The 14334-nt window shown below is 38.5% G+C and overlaps 1 protein-coding gene across 10 annotated transcripts; it reads right to left on the bottom strand.

Moving 5' to 3' along the window:
* Nucleotides 1–3632: 3632 nt before the first annotated feature.
* Nucleotides 3633–13309, bottom strand: LOC117491902 (gliomedin-like). 10 transcript variants are annotated; one of them, XM_034142023.1, is made up of 32 exons: nucleotides 12922–13308; nucleotides 11999–12050; nucleotides 11877–11894; nucleotides 11721–11792; nucleotides 11522–11614; nucleotides 11039–11161; nucleotides 9973–10062; nucleotides 9802–9897; nucleotides 9631–9705; nucleotides 9349–9441; nucleotides 8972–9055; nucleotides 8499–8573; nucleotides 8292–8375; nucleotides 8052–8129; nucleotides 7865–7957; nucleotides 7710–7784; nucleotides 7450–7542; nucleotides 7283–7366; nucleotides 6809–6883; nucleotides 6602–6685; nucleotides 6362–6439; nucleotides 6175–6267; nucleotides 5916–6008; nucleotides 5755–5829; nucleotides 5565–5645; nucleotides 5398–5481; nucleotides 5254–5316; nucleotides 5073–5141; nucleotides 4886–4954; nucleotides 4665–4790; nucleotides 4428–4578; nucleotides 3633–4336 (listed from the first exon to the last, which is right to left on the bottom strand). In XM_034142023.1, the coding sequence occupies exons 1-32, from the start codon at nucleotides 13237–13239 to the stop codon at nucleotides 3874–3876; spliced, it is 3300 nt and encodes a 1099-aa protein (XP_033997914.1). In that variant the 5' UTR covers nucleotides 13240–13308; the 3' UTR covers nucleotides 3633–3873. The 10 variants fall into 10 exon arrangements, with proteins under 10 accessions (XP_033997914.1, XP_033997915.1, XP_033997916.1 ...); XM_034142024.1 differs by having other exon boundaries at nucleotides 5758–5829; XM_034142025.1 differs by lacking the exon at nucleotides 6809–6883 and having other exon boundaries at nucleotides 12922–13309.
* Between the last annotated feature and the right edge of the window lie 1025 nt (nucleotides 13310–14334).

The following is a 14334-nucleotide window of genomic DNA, read 5'->3' as shown; positions in this document are numbered from 1 at the left end:
ATTACCCGTCCCCTTGTGTGTTATGAAGGTTTTTATGCATGTAAACGGTGTGCAGAGTCAAAACCCTCAAAGTACACCCTATAGCAAGTAAAACTCCAACACAGAAAATACCTCCCCAAAACGCCTCGTTGGAGATACGTCATTGTCCATTTAATTCTTCCGGGTACGGCATGATGTCAACCCGTACCCGGAACGAAATGGACCAATCCGTGGAGCAGTTACGTTACGTCCGCGGAGCCGTTACGTTAAGCCCCCGCTGATTGGTCCAAATTGACCAATCCACGGACTTCCTCACACACACATCTGTGTGCAGGGAGCAGGGAGCAGGCAGCTCAGCTACTAGGCTTGTTTGAGACGAGCTGCGGCTCGCCTCGAAAGTAGACGAGAATAGCCGATCGCAGCCGGGGGAGGTCTCAAAAAGCTCGCCTAAAGTCGGACAGCTCGGAGTCAGCTTCTTCCTCTTCTTCTTCTTCTCTCGGTTTTTTGGCGGATTGCAAACAACTTTAAGGTGCATACCGCCACCTCCGGAGTCGGCTTGACTCGGTTTGCATTTATAAAGAATGCACAAATGTGTTTAATCGTTAATGTCAGATATGTACTAATGGCTAATTTCCACTACACGGCCTCGCTCGGCCTCGCTCGGTATGGCTAGGCCTCGTTAGGACTGGCTCACTTTATGGCGCATTTCCATTACAGTTTAGGAACTGGGGTAGTATCTATAGTAACGCAGTGTAGGCGGAGCCGTGACGTCATCTTCAATGAGAACCCCAGAAAAACAACACAGCCGTTAGCTGTTGGCACTCAGAGCTCACAGCTCCTCATATCTGTTCAGAAACTAGACAAAAGTTAAACAAGTACAAACCACAGACTGCCTGTGTCATGGCGAATACAGTCGCTGCTTTATTTATGTCTGTATAGGCCGTTGTTGTGAGTGTGGACGGTCGGAGCATATACTGCGTTAGCTTAGCCAATCTCCATTTAGAAAACACGCATTTTAAAAGGTTTTTCGCCTGCCGTCTGTCTGCAGACTTGTCAAACCATTAATTCATGGTTTTTACTAACCGGTATCAGTATGTTATTACTTCGGCATCATTTTGAAACGTGTATTACAATTAAATCATGGTCAAATATGTCCATCTTGTTGTAGTTGTAGCCCTCTTGCCAGCGATTCACTCTCTAGTTTAGCATACTCAGCCCGACTCAGCCTCGTTGTCTCTGGCCCTAGACCCACGATTTTATGAGGCCAGAAAAACTGTGAATTAGGACCCGCCGGCCGGTACTAGGCCAAGTGGAAACGCAACCAAAAACGGGCCGCTGACGTCACAGCCCTCTTAAACCGTGCTCCGCGCTGTAGTGGAAACGCGCCATAAGTAAATACATTTGTTCCTGCTCAAGATTAGATTCAACTTTATTGTTATTGCACAGATTACAGGTACTGAGACAACGAAATGCAGTTTAGTTTCTAACCAGGAGTGCATAAAGCAGTAAAGTGAAAAGTAATGTACACAATCTACAGAATAAAATATAGAATGAATTGAATGATGAAAAAACAGTGAGGGGTATGAATACACTAGATATACACAGTAGCCTAGCCTAGTATGAACAGTGTGTTGTATGAATATGCTAAGATATATAAAGTATGACAACGGTAAGCAGTGCAAGTATAGTATAAAATATATAGATATTAATTTAATGATGATAAACATTGTGGAACAATGATGAAAAATGTGAATGGAAGTGGCGACGTAAAACTGACACAAAACAACAACACACTTTTGCCGAGCCAATGGAGAGTTTCATCACCAGCACGGGGTAAAAACCACCAATGAGCGCTCAGCTTGAGATACCAGCGAGTCGTTTCCCATCAAGCATTTCGCTTCCGCAGCCCGTGGAGAGAAACTGCGCCGCCTCGCCGCGCCTCGCTCTCAAGTCTGCGGGCGTCTTTGTCCCGCGAGATTTCAACGTCTCATGTAGGCGAGCCTCCTGAGCAAGTCGGACAAAATGACTAACCATCATGCAACGCACTAGCAAGACGTTGATCGCAATTGCGCAGGTCTGCGCAGGTCTCGCTTGTCTCAAACAAGCCTGATTTCTCCTCCCTGGCTGCAGGCTGATAACAGACAGTTGGGATCGCGGCAAAATTCTCTCTGCAGACCCATTCTCACAGCGTTTATCAACCTTTTTCTTACTCAATATCAAGCCACACTTATTGTTTTTACTTCGGATTTGAGTTTGTGTGTGCTCAGGATGAGTTTGGCTGTGTTTCGCTATGTATCCTAAACAAGGAAACAACACCTCCACGGAGCTCAGCGCGATTCACAACGTCCCGACCAATCAGAGCACACTGTGCTCACAGGGAGGGTGGGGGCTGGAGCTTTTGGAGCTACAACGAGCCGTTAAAGGCAGAGAGTGAAATTCAGTGAATACAAGTAGTTTACAGAGATGCTGTATGAGAAACCAATGTGAGTTTGGAAAAATGCACAGTATAAATCTATTTTAGTAGACCTCAACAATGGAATTATGATCAGTGGAAATGGCCATGACACCTCTCCTTTAAAGCTGCAAACTACAATTCAATGCGACCCATGAGAGATCTGTGCACTTTGACTCCACTACATTTATTTCATATATTTAGTTATTTTCTAGGTTTGGATTAAATATGTGAAATATAAACAACACTTAAAAAAGACTGTGGCTACCTGGAGTGACATTCACAAGCTACCCTGCAGTATATAAAGTATTTAAAACTAGCTGCACCTTTACCAACTCTGATAACTGTAACACATTAATGCATCAGTAATTATAATCAAAACGTTTCATATATTATTCTGATCTGCATTCTGCACAATGAGTACTTTTACTTGAGTGAGATTTTTAATGCAGGACTTTTACTTGTAACAAATAATTCTTACACTCTGGTACTTCTACTTTTACAATATCCCAGTACTTCTCCTACCTCTGATAATAATAATAGTAACTTAAACTATAATAAACATCAAAATGTATAGTTGCTTTATATTTGGTATTATAAATGAGAATCTATATATTATATAACTACACTAAAAGTCCTGTCATATTTTTCTCCAGAGGAGGATTAGTAGCATTCTTATCAGTCAGACTTTGCAACTTGATCTCTGCATAATACCCTCTTTGTAAATCAACATCTAGAAAGTTAACTGAAATAAAGTTTATAAGGGTCATTTAAAAAATTGAGAAAACATGTGGTATAATTGTATTGAGAGCCCCAGGTGGGGTAAGAGCTGCATTGCTGTCTCCTCCTGGCTGATCAATCACCTGACTTTTATTTTCTTTACTGCTCATATCACTCTGTTAGTGGGATTAGATCCACTGAAGACTAAGCAAACCAGCCAGCAATAAATAAATGAAAGTAACTTTGATTTAGAAAGAGGACATGATTTTTCTCTGGCTGTGTGATCAGAATGGTAATGTTTGACAGGTACATTTTGTCTTCTGGATATTAAACCCTCTTTTTGCTCAAACTCATCTATCAGCACTCGATGTGTGTAGACTACATCTAAAGCCCTTGTTCATAATTATATGTGTTATCTTACATAACATATCCACAGTGCATCAAAATTACACGATACATTTAGTCAAATATATTTGTTTATTTCATTATTTTGACCATGAGAACTCTGTTTCAACAACAAATATTGCAACAAATGAGGTAATATGAAAAGATTATTATAGAAGCAGACTGTTGCAGCTCTGTGCATCTCAACTCAATAAAAAATGTACAAATTACCCTTCATCCTTCATGCTGCTTAAATCAAGCATTGTGGTCAATAAATTAATTTCAACCGAATGGGAGTTGAAAAATAACTTTATTACTTACAAGGTTTGTGGTAATTCTTAGGTGTATTTGAGTTTGACCTTGCAGATCTTTACACTGCTGTTGTCCCACATGTACAGAACTTTTTTGTTCGGGTAATAAGACAGCATAGCCAGGGTGCCATTAGCTGGCCTCAAATCAAAACTTGCATCCAGAGGACTCTCTCTCATCAAATCAAAGGCATATGTGACTCTTCTGTCTTTATCATCTGTAAAATATAGCACCCCACATACAATGAAAGCATTGCCTGCTTTAGTTGTAGGGTAGTGAGTGTTAATGACAGACTCCACGGAGAATGTGTCAGGATTTAACTTTGCAACCATTGTATCATCTTCTGTATCCGCTGCAAAAATGACCCACAGTCCGTTTTCATCCACGGCAAACTTGAAATACGTCTTGGAGTTGCGGGAAAGATAGTTCAGGTTGTTATATCTGCTGTTTGCCATGGTCAGAGTTTTGGTTCTCCTGGTGTTCAGGTCAAATCTGTGAAATGATAATCAATGGTTAGTTAAATAGACCTCAAAAAAGTCAGTATAGGCAAGTTAATAAAAGTATGTATACCACTAAGACTCACTTTATAAGTCTGTTTGTTCCTCCGTTGTGAAAATAAAATGAGCTCTTGTAAACGACATGACCACAGCCCTGGAAGAACCTCTTGGCATCTATCGTCTTGGTTCTTGTATCCGGTGATGCTGAAATGTTCCTGTGCTCCACCAGATGTCGACCTGGAGAGGCAGTGTTTTCAAGTTCAAATATACACATTAACTCTGTCTGACTTTTTGGTTTCTTTATAAAATGAAAGGAAAATCACCTGAAAAATGATCGGCCAGCCAGTATCGATCTTGATCCACCTGGGATGCATCGGACATCCAGGCTCCAAAAGTGCTTTGCATTTTGGTGGCTTTCTCTGAACATTTAATGTTTCTAATGTTGCACTCTAAATCAAAGACACATATGCCCTTCAATATTTGTTAGAAATGATATACACACTTACATTCAAACATTATTTGAAACATGATTTCCATAACTGACCAGTTTTTGTCAATCTTTCATTGTTTTTCACATTTATCCTGTTAATAGTCTGGAGTGGATGTGATGAGTCTAGAAAAAGAGAAGAACAAAAGAAGAAGAAGAATAATTCATAATTTCATTTGAAGTATTAGAAACTAAAATGAGTAGTTAATATTATATAAATATGGGACACAAAACACAATCATACCCCTTTCCATGGGTGTATCATTAATGTTTCCAGTGTTGTTGACCCTCTCCAGGTCTACAGATAGTGAGGCTGCAACATGAATGTAAACACAAATAGATTAACACACAACAATAGTGTAATAGTGCAGAATAATTAATCATACTAAAACCAAGTGTTATTATTCAAAAAGAGTGCTTCCTACCTTTCAATGATGGCTGTGTAGCATTATTGAGTGCATCACTGTTTTGGTCCGCAGACAGTGGAGCTGTTTAATGAAATAAAACATTATATGTATTGTTTTAAAGTCACTTGCTTTCCTGTTCATTCAAAACAGAGTGCTCCTTGCCTGTTATTGTCGCCTCTGTAGCATTGACCCTTTCGGTGTCCTTCGATGTGTCGTGGCTGTCGTTTTGAGGAAGTAATACAGACTCTGAAATTAAAAGTATTGGGTTTGTTTTCATTTTGTTAAAGTTAATCTTAACAGTATCCTTGCAGCTCAAAATGGTTGTTTACCAGCTTCAAAGGTTGTGTCTTGATGTTTCTCAGAGTCAGAAACATCTCTGTTGATCTCAGTTGAATATGGTGTTGGTGATTCTGCAGAAAGAAAGAGGATATTCAACAAAAAGTCATGGAACAGATGTGCACCAAACACACCAAATGTGTGAATGATCAATATTGATACCATTTGATGACAGTTTCTTACCACCTTTCATGGGTTTATCAATAATGGTTCCACTGTGTTTAAAGGCATCATTGTTTTGTTCTGCAGAATCCGGAGCTTTTTAAAGAGAAGACACATTCAATAAAACCATTTAAAGTTATGGCCATTTGTTTTGCTAATTATTCAAACATCATATATCCTACCTGTTAATAATGTCAATGTTGCCTCTGTAGCATTTTCACTCTTGATATCCTTCAGTGTGCCATGACCGTTTCCTGGATAAAGTGATACTGACTCTAGAAGATAAAAAAAAAAATGTGTTTATCAATAATGGTTCCCCTGTTACTAAAGGCATCACTGTGTTGGTCTGCAGAAAGTGGAGCTTATAGAAATAAATGAAACATAAATAAACATCATAAAGTTATGGTCACTAGCTTTGCTCATAATAAAAACATTGTATACCTCTTAATATTGTTATTGCTGCCTCTGTAGCATGTTCTCTATTGGTATTGTTCAATGTGCCATTACCACCATCCTGATTAGGTGATACTGACTCTATACAATTAGTAAAGAAAATAGTGTTTATTTGTTTTTCTTCATATATTCAAAGTTTGTCTTAACAGTCTTCCTTTGTGTCAACATTACTTACCAGTTTCCACTTGTATGTTTTGGAGTTTCTCAGAGTCAGAAACATGTCTGTTGGTTGTTGGATGTGGAGTTGGTGATTCTGCAGGAAGAAAGATGACATTAAACCAGAAGAGATGCTACTGATATTAAATCATATTAAAATGTGATGTCTTAATTCCTGAACAGCATATCATCAAGTCCTCAGCTCATAAACGTGGCTGTTGTTTATTTCTGTAGAAGATTAAATCCACAGTTTACTCACCATTAACCTGGAACATCCAGTTAATCCATCTCTCAACGCTAGTTAATTTCTGGTTGTTGTTGTTTTGGGGTGATAATGAAGAGTCTAAAAGATTATACGACAAAGAGATATATTGTGAGTAGTCTCCAACTTTTATAAAGTTAAGTGTATATTGTGCTCCTCCACCTGTTTGAATAAGCAGCAGCAGATGTGTATTCTGATTCTTACCACTTTTAATGGATGTATCAATAATGGCTCCACTGTTATTGAAGGAATCGCTGTTTTGGTCTTCAGACAGTGGAGCTGTTGAAGGGAATTAAATATTAAATGAAGTTTAAAAAAAGTAATTTTCACCTCTTTTACTCATAATTCAAAACAGAGTTATTCCTACCTGTTAATAATATAGTTGTTATATATTGTATGTATAAAGGAATGGATTTAAATGATTGTGATAATTTAACATGACCTTTTTTATTTTGATTATTTATTTTATTCCATGTATTTATGATTTTTTACCAATACATAAATATCAAATGTTTTGCTGAATTTGTATGTCCTAACACACATTGTTCACTTTATGAGTTAAAGTTTAAACTATGTTCTAATATTAAGAAGGTCTGAAGGATTAAAAAGATCTGATACTGACATTTCTAGTGAGAAAAATAACAATACTAGGTCTTAAAATAAATCCTTCCAGCTCACCAGAATCTGTATCTCGAAATATCTCAGTGTCAGTAACATTAATATCATCTGCGGCTTCATGAGCTCGATGTTGCGTTGGTAAGACTGTGGAGATTTAATAAGACATCATGAATAACAGAATGAAGTTAAGACCAAACATTTCATTTAGGAGTCTGAGTATCTCTTACCTGCTAATAACTTTATTGATGCCTCTGTAACATTTCCTGTGCTGTTTTCAGTCCACGTATCATGTCTGTAGGCTGGACGCGGTGACACTAACTCTGTAGTAAATAAAACAGAATTTAGATGACGATATGTTTTTTAGATAAATAAAATACTAAACAAATATTTTGAGTGGTCTAAATCGTTTTTTGAGTGATCTAAATCGAAATGTGAATTGGTGAATACTGAGATCAAACATAGTCTATATAATATGAACGTTTCTTACCACTTTTCATTGGGATGTCCGTAATGTTTCCACTGCCATTGAAGGCGCCACTGTGTTGGTCTGCAGAAAGTGGAGCTTATAGAAATAAATGAAACATAAATAAACATCATAAAGTTATGGTCACTAGCTTTGCTCATAATAAAAACATTGTATACCTCTTAATATTGTTATTGTTGCCTCTGTAGCATGTTCTCTATTGGTATTGTGCAATGTGCCATTACCACCATCCTGATTAAGTGGTACTGACTCTATACAATTAGTAAAGAAAATAGTGTTTATTTGTTTTTCTTCATATATTCAAAGTTTGTCTTAACAGTCTTCCTTTGTGTCAACATTACTTACCAGTTTCCACTTGTATGTTTTGGAGTTTCTCAGAGTCAGAAGCATGTCTGTTGGTTGTTGGATGTGGAGTTGGTGATTCTGCAGGAAGAAAGATGACATTAAACCAGAAGAGATGCTACTGATATTAAATCATATTAAAATGTGATGTCTTAATTCCTGAACAGCATATCATCAAGTCCTCAGCTCATAAACGTGGCTGTTGTTTATTTCTGTAGAAGATTAAATCCACAGTTTACTCACCATTAACCTGGAACATCCAGTTAATCCATCTCTCAACGCTAGTTAATTTCTGGTTGTTGTTGTTTTGGGGTGATAATGAAGAGTCTAAAAGATTATACGACAAAGAGATATATTGTGAGTAGTCTCCAACTTTTATAAAGTTAAGTGTATATTGTGCTCCTCCACCTGTTTGAATAAGCAGCAGCAGATGTGTATTCTGATTCTTACCACTTTTAATGGATGTATCAATAATGGCTCCACTGTTATTGAAGGAATCGCTGTTTTGGTCTTCAGACAGTGGAGCTGTTGAAGGGAATTAAATATTAAATGAAGTTTAAAAAAATAAATGTCCCCCCTTTTACTCATAATTCACAACAGAGTTATTCCTACCTGTTAATAATATAGTTGTTATATATTGTATGTATAAAGGAATGGATTTAAATGATTGTGATAATTTAACATGACCTTTTTTATTTTTATTATTTATTTTATTCCATGTGTTTATGATTTTTTACCAATACATAAATATCAAATGTTTTGCTGAATTTGTATGTCCTAACACACATTGTTCACTTTATGAGTTAAAGTTTAAACTATGTTCTAATATTAAGAAGGTCTGAAGGATTAAAAAGATCTGATACTGACATTTCTAGTGAGAAAAATAACAATACTAGGTCTTAAAATAAATCCTTCCAGCTCACCAGAATCTGTATCTCGAAATATCTCAGTGTCAGTAACATTAATATCATCTGCGGCTTCATGAGCTCGATGTTGCGTTGGTAAGACTGTGGAGATGTAATAAGACAGCATGAATAACAGAATGAAGTTACATTACATTACATTACATTACATTACATTTCATTTAGCTGACGCTTTTATCCAAAGCGACTTACAATGACCAATTACAGGGACATTCTCCCTGGAGTAATTAAGGACTAAGTGCCTTACTCAAGGGCACACTAGTGGTGGTGTTCCTGGCGGGATTTGAACTCACAACCTTGCGATCTTTAGACCACCACTATCCCTATACTATAAGTTAAGACCAAACATTTCATTTAGGAGTCTGAGTATCTCTTACCTGCTAATAACTTTATTGATGCCTCTGTAACATTTCCTGTGCTGTTTTCAGTCCACGTGTCATGTCTGTAGGCTGGACGCGGTGACACTAACTCTGTAGTAAATAAAACTGAATTTAGATGACGATATCTTTTTTTATCTAAATAAAATATTAAACAAGTATTTTGAGTGGTCTAAATCGTTTTTTGAGTGATCTAAATCATTTTTTGAGTGATCTAAATCGAAATGTGAATTGGTGAATACTCAGATCAAACATAGTCTATATAATATGAACGTTTCTTACCACTTTTCATTGGGATGTCCGTAATGTTGCCACTGCCATTGAAGGCGCCACTGTTTTGGTCTTGAGAAAGTGGGGCTGTAGAATGAAACATTATGCAACAGTTACAAACATTAACAGTGTTATAGCACCTTTAATCAGATGTTTAATTATAAATAAAAACACAGTTAATACCAGTTAATAATCGGATTGATGCCTCTGTGACATTCTCTGAGTTGGTCTCATTCAAGGTGTCGTGGTGGCCATACTCAGGATGACCTGATACTGACTCTAGATGGAAACATTAAACAAGATTAAAAGTGTTCTCAGGTCTTACAGCAAAGTGTTCACATAATGGATGCTTACCAGACTCTTTACTTGTGTTGAGAGTTTCTTTAAAGGCAGTAACATTCAATACGTCTTGGCTCTCATTGGCTGCGTGTGGTGTTGGTGGTTCTGTGGAAATAAAGACATCATATAATGTTAAATGAAAAGTAACATGAAGACTAAAGTCACAAACAGCATATCATCTTTAACTCATATAGTTGTTCTGAATTTCATCCTAGTGTTGTTTATTGTTGAGCTGCTGTTTTCTTTATCCGCCAAAGAATGAGATGAAGAAGAAGAAGAAGAAGAAGAAGAAGATACCCTTTATTAATCCCTTACAGGGACATTTCTTTCCCCACTCTGTTGTGTTTACACACATTACACACACAGGGGAGGATATACATGCACAAACACAGAGGATATACATGCACACACACACAACCACATGCAGATAGGAGAGGTGGCAGAGCAGAGAGGCTGCCAGGTACCCGGCGCCAAGGGAGCAGTTTTGAGGTTAGGTGCCTTGCTCAAGGGCACCTCGGCAGTGGCCTTGGAGGTGAACTGGCACCTCTCCAGCTACCAGCTCACTCCAACTTTTTTTGGTCCGATCGGGACGTGAACCGGCGACCCTTCGGTTCCAAGACCAAGTCCCTACAGACTAAGCCACTGCCGCCCCAAGATGAGTCTAAATATGTAGGAAAAGATTATAAATGAAGTTCTAACTTTTAAAAATCTTTCTAAAAATAATAATAGAACAAATATGTTGTATAGAAATGATTTCAAATATTTAAGATTCAGCATTTAGGCCAATAAAATATATTTTTTAATTTTTCAACCACAATTCCTGGCTGGCAGTGTGTACAGTAGATCCCTGATTTAGATAAGATTAGATTCTGATTTAATAAAAGGAAATACAATGTTCAGACACCAAAACTTGAAAGTTGAACGAAATATAAAACGAAAACAAAATCTCAATTAATAAAAAATATGTTGTTGTTGTCAGGTAATACTTTTGTGTTAGAGAAGAACTAATACATCCCAAGTCCTTGCTACAACCGTGAAACATGCTGGTTTATTAATAATGATTCAGTGAAGATGTTCTCACCCGTCAACATGTTGTTTTGATGGATGTGTTCTTCGATGGTGTTGTTTCTCACTTCATTATTACAGTACCGAGCAGGACAGGGGGGACCAGGTGGGCCGGCTGGGCCCCTCGGACCAGGAGGACCTGGAGATATCAACAAACAACACTGCTAGACAGTCGCTCTCTACAACAAGATTAAAACATTAAAGCTTGAAGGGAAATCAAAACGTGTTTTTCCCCCAAATTAGTTCTCAAAGGTTTTGGTTCCCTTTTTTACTATATCCCACAATAGGATTAAGTTTGGAGGAAAACATGGTGACCATCTTATTATTTTACAACGTCACAAGTAGTGGAGCTAAACAGGTTACGTTTGTCCTGTATATAAAGAATATACAAAACTTCCTGATGATATAAAATAAAGTGACAGCTTTCCAAATGTTATCTTGAGTCTGATAGATTATCTCTCTGTTAATATACTCATTTATATCAGGTTAAAAAAAATACCTTCAACGAGAATGCCATTGCAGGTCTCTCCTTTAGGTTGGGGGGGCCCAGGGTCTCCTTTGGTTCTGCATTCTCCTTTTTCACCTGGACGTCCTAGTCATTGACAGATTATTAGTTTAAAACCACTGAGTTGAGCTCTGGTGCACGCCCGAGGAAGGGTTCGTCTTATTCTGTTTATTTCAGACAGCAGATCTCTCACCTCTCTTCCCTCGTCTCCCCTCCAGCCCGGGCACTCCCTGCTGTCCTGCTGACCCCGCTCTACCTGGAAAACCTAACAGGAAAAAGTGCCGTGAATGAAGTAGCAAATTCACTTTAATGTAATAGTTTATGCAATTAATTAAGGTGCCATTTTTACCTTTTGGGCCAGGTGGACCTGGGGAAAAATAAAACATTGAAATGTTTAACACAAGTTAAATAGAGTAGAGCAGCACACATAACAACCACAGCTGATGTATGTCCACAGAGTATGAAGTGCACCTGTTAAGCAGACTCCTCTGGAGCCGTTACACAGATCCATGAGGGCTTTGACCTGAAATGAAGAAAACAGAAAGAGCAGGTGAGGTCGATGTTGATGGTAAATACATCTGGAGGCTTTCTACAATTCATCGTTTGGTTTTTAAATCACTTGGATGCAAACTTTTTTTTTTCTTTCTCGTGAGACATCTCTCAGGATTTGAAAGACAAAAACAAGATACAACTATATTTACCTCCCATTTAAGAGCAGCAACGATGATTTGATTAATTGATGAAACACAATTCTCCCTGGCAGCACTTTTGATAATTGATTAATTGTGCATGTCATCTTTAAGCCAAAAGTTTACTTTTTCTTCGTCTTCTAGGATGGACGGTGGATCGGACAAAAAAAGCTATTTGAAGTTCCGTCCTCTCGGAACTTGTATCGAGCATTGTTTTTACTATTTTCTGGCACATCATAGTTAAAAACAATTAATCCATGCATCAACAAAAGTTATTCAAATCAAGTTTTTGTTTGAGTATTACTAATCATTACTTATGATTATTTATCTTTCCGGTCAATATTATACCTACATATTGTTTTGGTAAAGCACTTGTGTGCCTCTGATAAATGTGCTGTCAAAACACACAGTAGCGTCCTCCAGGTTCCCGTCGGATGTGAGTACAGTATACGGAGGAGCCGTCACGCTCCACTAAGTATTTGTCCAGAAAACACTCAGTGGAAAAAAGATCTCTGCAAAAAGACTTTTAGATTCTTTGCATTACTCAGACATGCTTCTTCTCCCAAAAGGGAAAAGGAGAAGGAAAAGTCTCTATAAAAGATGACAGCAAGGAGTTGTCGATTGCTGCCTTGTTCTGTCTTATAAAAACATTCTCCAATAGTCACATGTTCATAGAGCCCACATTAAAATCATTAGGTGTCTTACAGGAACCATGGAGTATGCCATCATCATCATCATGTCCTTCTCCTCTTGGGTCAGATCCTCCTCCTGGTGTCGTCTGCTGCGTTGGAGCTTCCTCAGCTCTCTGGCCTCCGCAGGGTCTTGGTTCAGGACCACGGCCTGCAGCCTGCAGCTCTGGGACAGCTCCTGCATCTGAGCCTCCAGCCGCACCAGCTCCTCCGTCAGCTCCTTCTGTCGAACCAGCAGGAACACCAAAGCTCCTGAGCTCAGCAGCAGCAGTGCACACAACCCCACCAGCAGCAGCACTTTCCACGCCAGACAAACTCCACTCCTCTCCTTCATTTTTGTGCCCCTGTTGCTGCTCCTCCGCTGCAGAGTAATCTGAGCTCTGACACTCACTAGCACATACAGCACATATCTGATAACCAGCCAACAGATGAGACGTCAGAGGGAAACTACGCCGGAGAGAAATCAACATGTCAAGATCTGTTTGTAACTCGTGGGACCCAAATGATGCATTGCGTAAGAAAAAGCATCTGGGAAACAGTTGAAGTGTGTAGGCCTGCTGGATTCAGAATCCACTTATGGACATATTTCAAGAATGACATACCATTCACACACAGTGTAGTGCCTTTCTTTATTCTCGTCCTCTTTCTTTCAAAATTGCCACCAGTCAGTCCTACGCAAAATGACATGAAAGTGGAATAAATAAGTGGTGAACAAGGGGGTCTTTCTTTGGATCTACAAAAGAGCTTTCACATTGCTTCCAGTAAACGACTGCAAGTGTGTGGATGTGTGTGCGTGCAATACAATCTCTATCTAATAAATAGTTTTTATTTTCATGAACACATTCTGTTACGGACATCCAAATGGAAGGTTATAGTTACATGTTGTGCTCCCCTTGTGCTGGTGATGTTTCCGAAAATCTATAATTATCAAGTTGAGTCTCTCTACTACAATGAGAGCAGGTTTGGCAGCCAACTCACGCGCAGGGCGACATCTTCTTCAGCAGAATAACAGCTTTTCATTTTGGCTATTCAGGAGCTGAGCTGGAAGGACAGCTCATCAGAAGCAAACAACTTAAACTCTTAAATGTTGTATGTGAGGGACCACGGATGGAAACTAGCTCAAAGCTCAAATCCGCCATGTTTACGTTTTTAAAGCATTATTTGTTTTAAATGTTCATCAATGTGCACTGTCCCTCTTCAAATAAACGATTAAATGAAATGAACTTCTGCACAGACACTGATTTTAAAATGTGCATCCATGCTTATTTTGGAAGTAATGGAGAACGGACACTCATTTCAAATGACAAGTGTTTCCATTTGAAAGATGACAATGTCTTTTCCCCCAGTTTCCCTTTGTGAATGGCTAGTTAAATCCCTGCTCTCTTTGACACGGGTCAGTCTGACCCAGCTAATTCATTTCCACTGAATA

Source organism: Trematomus bernacchii, unplaced genomic scaffold, assembly GCF_902827165.1.
Source record: "Trematomus bernacchii unplaced genomic scaffold, fTreBer1.1, whole genome shotgun sequence".
Lineage (NCBI taxonomy): Eukaryota > Metazoa > Chordata > Actinopteri > Perciformes > Nototheniidae > Trematomus > Trematomus bernacchii.
Note: the sequence above shows the minus strand (reverse complement) of the source record. Positions and strands in the feature narration are given on the sequence as shown.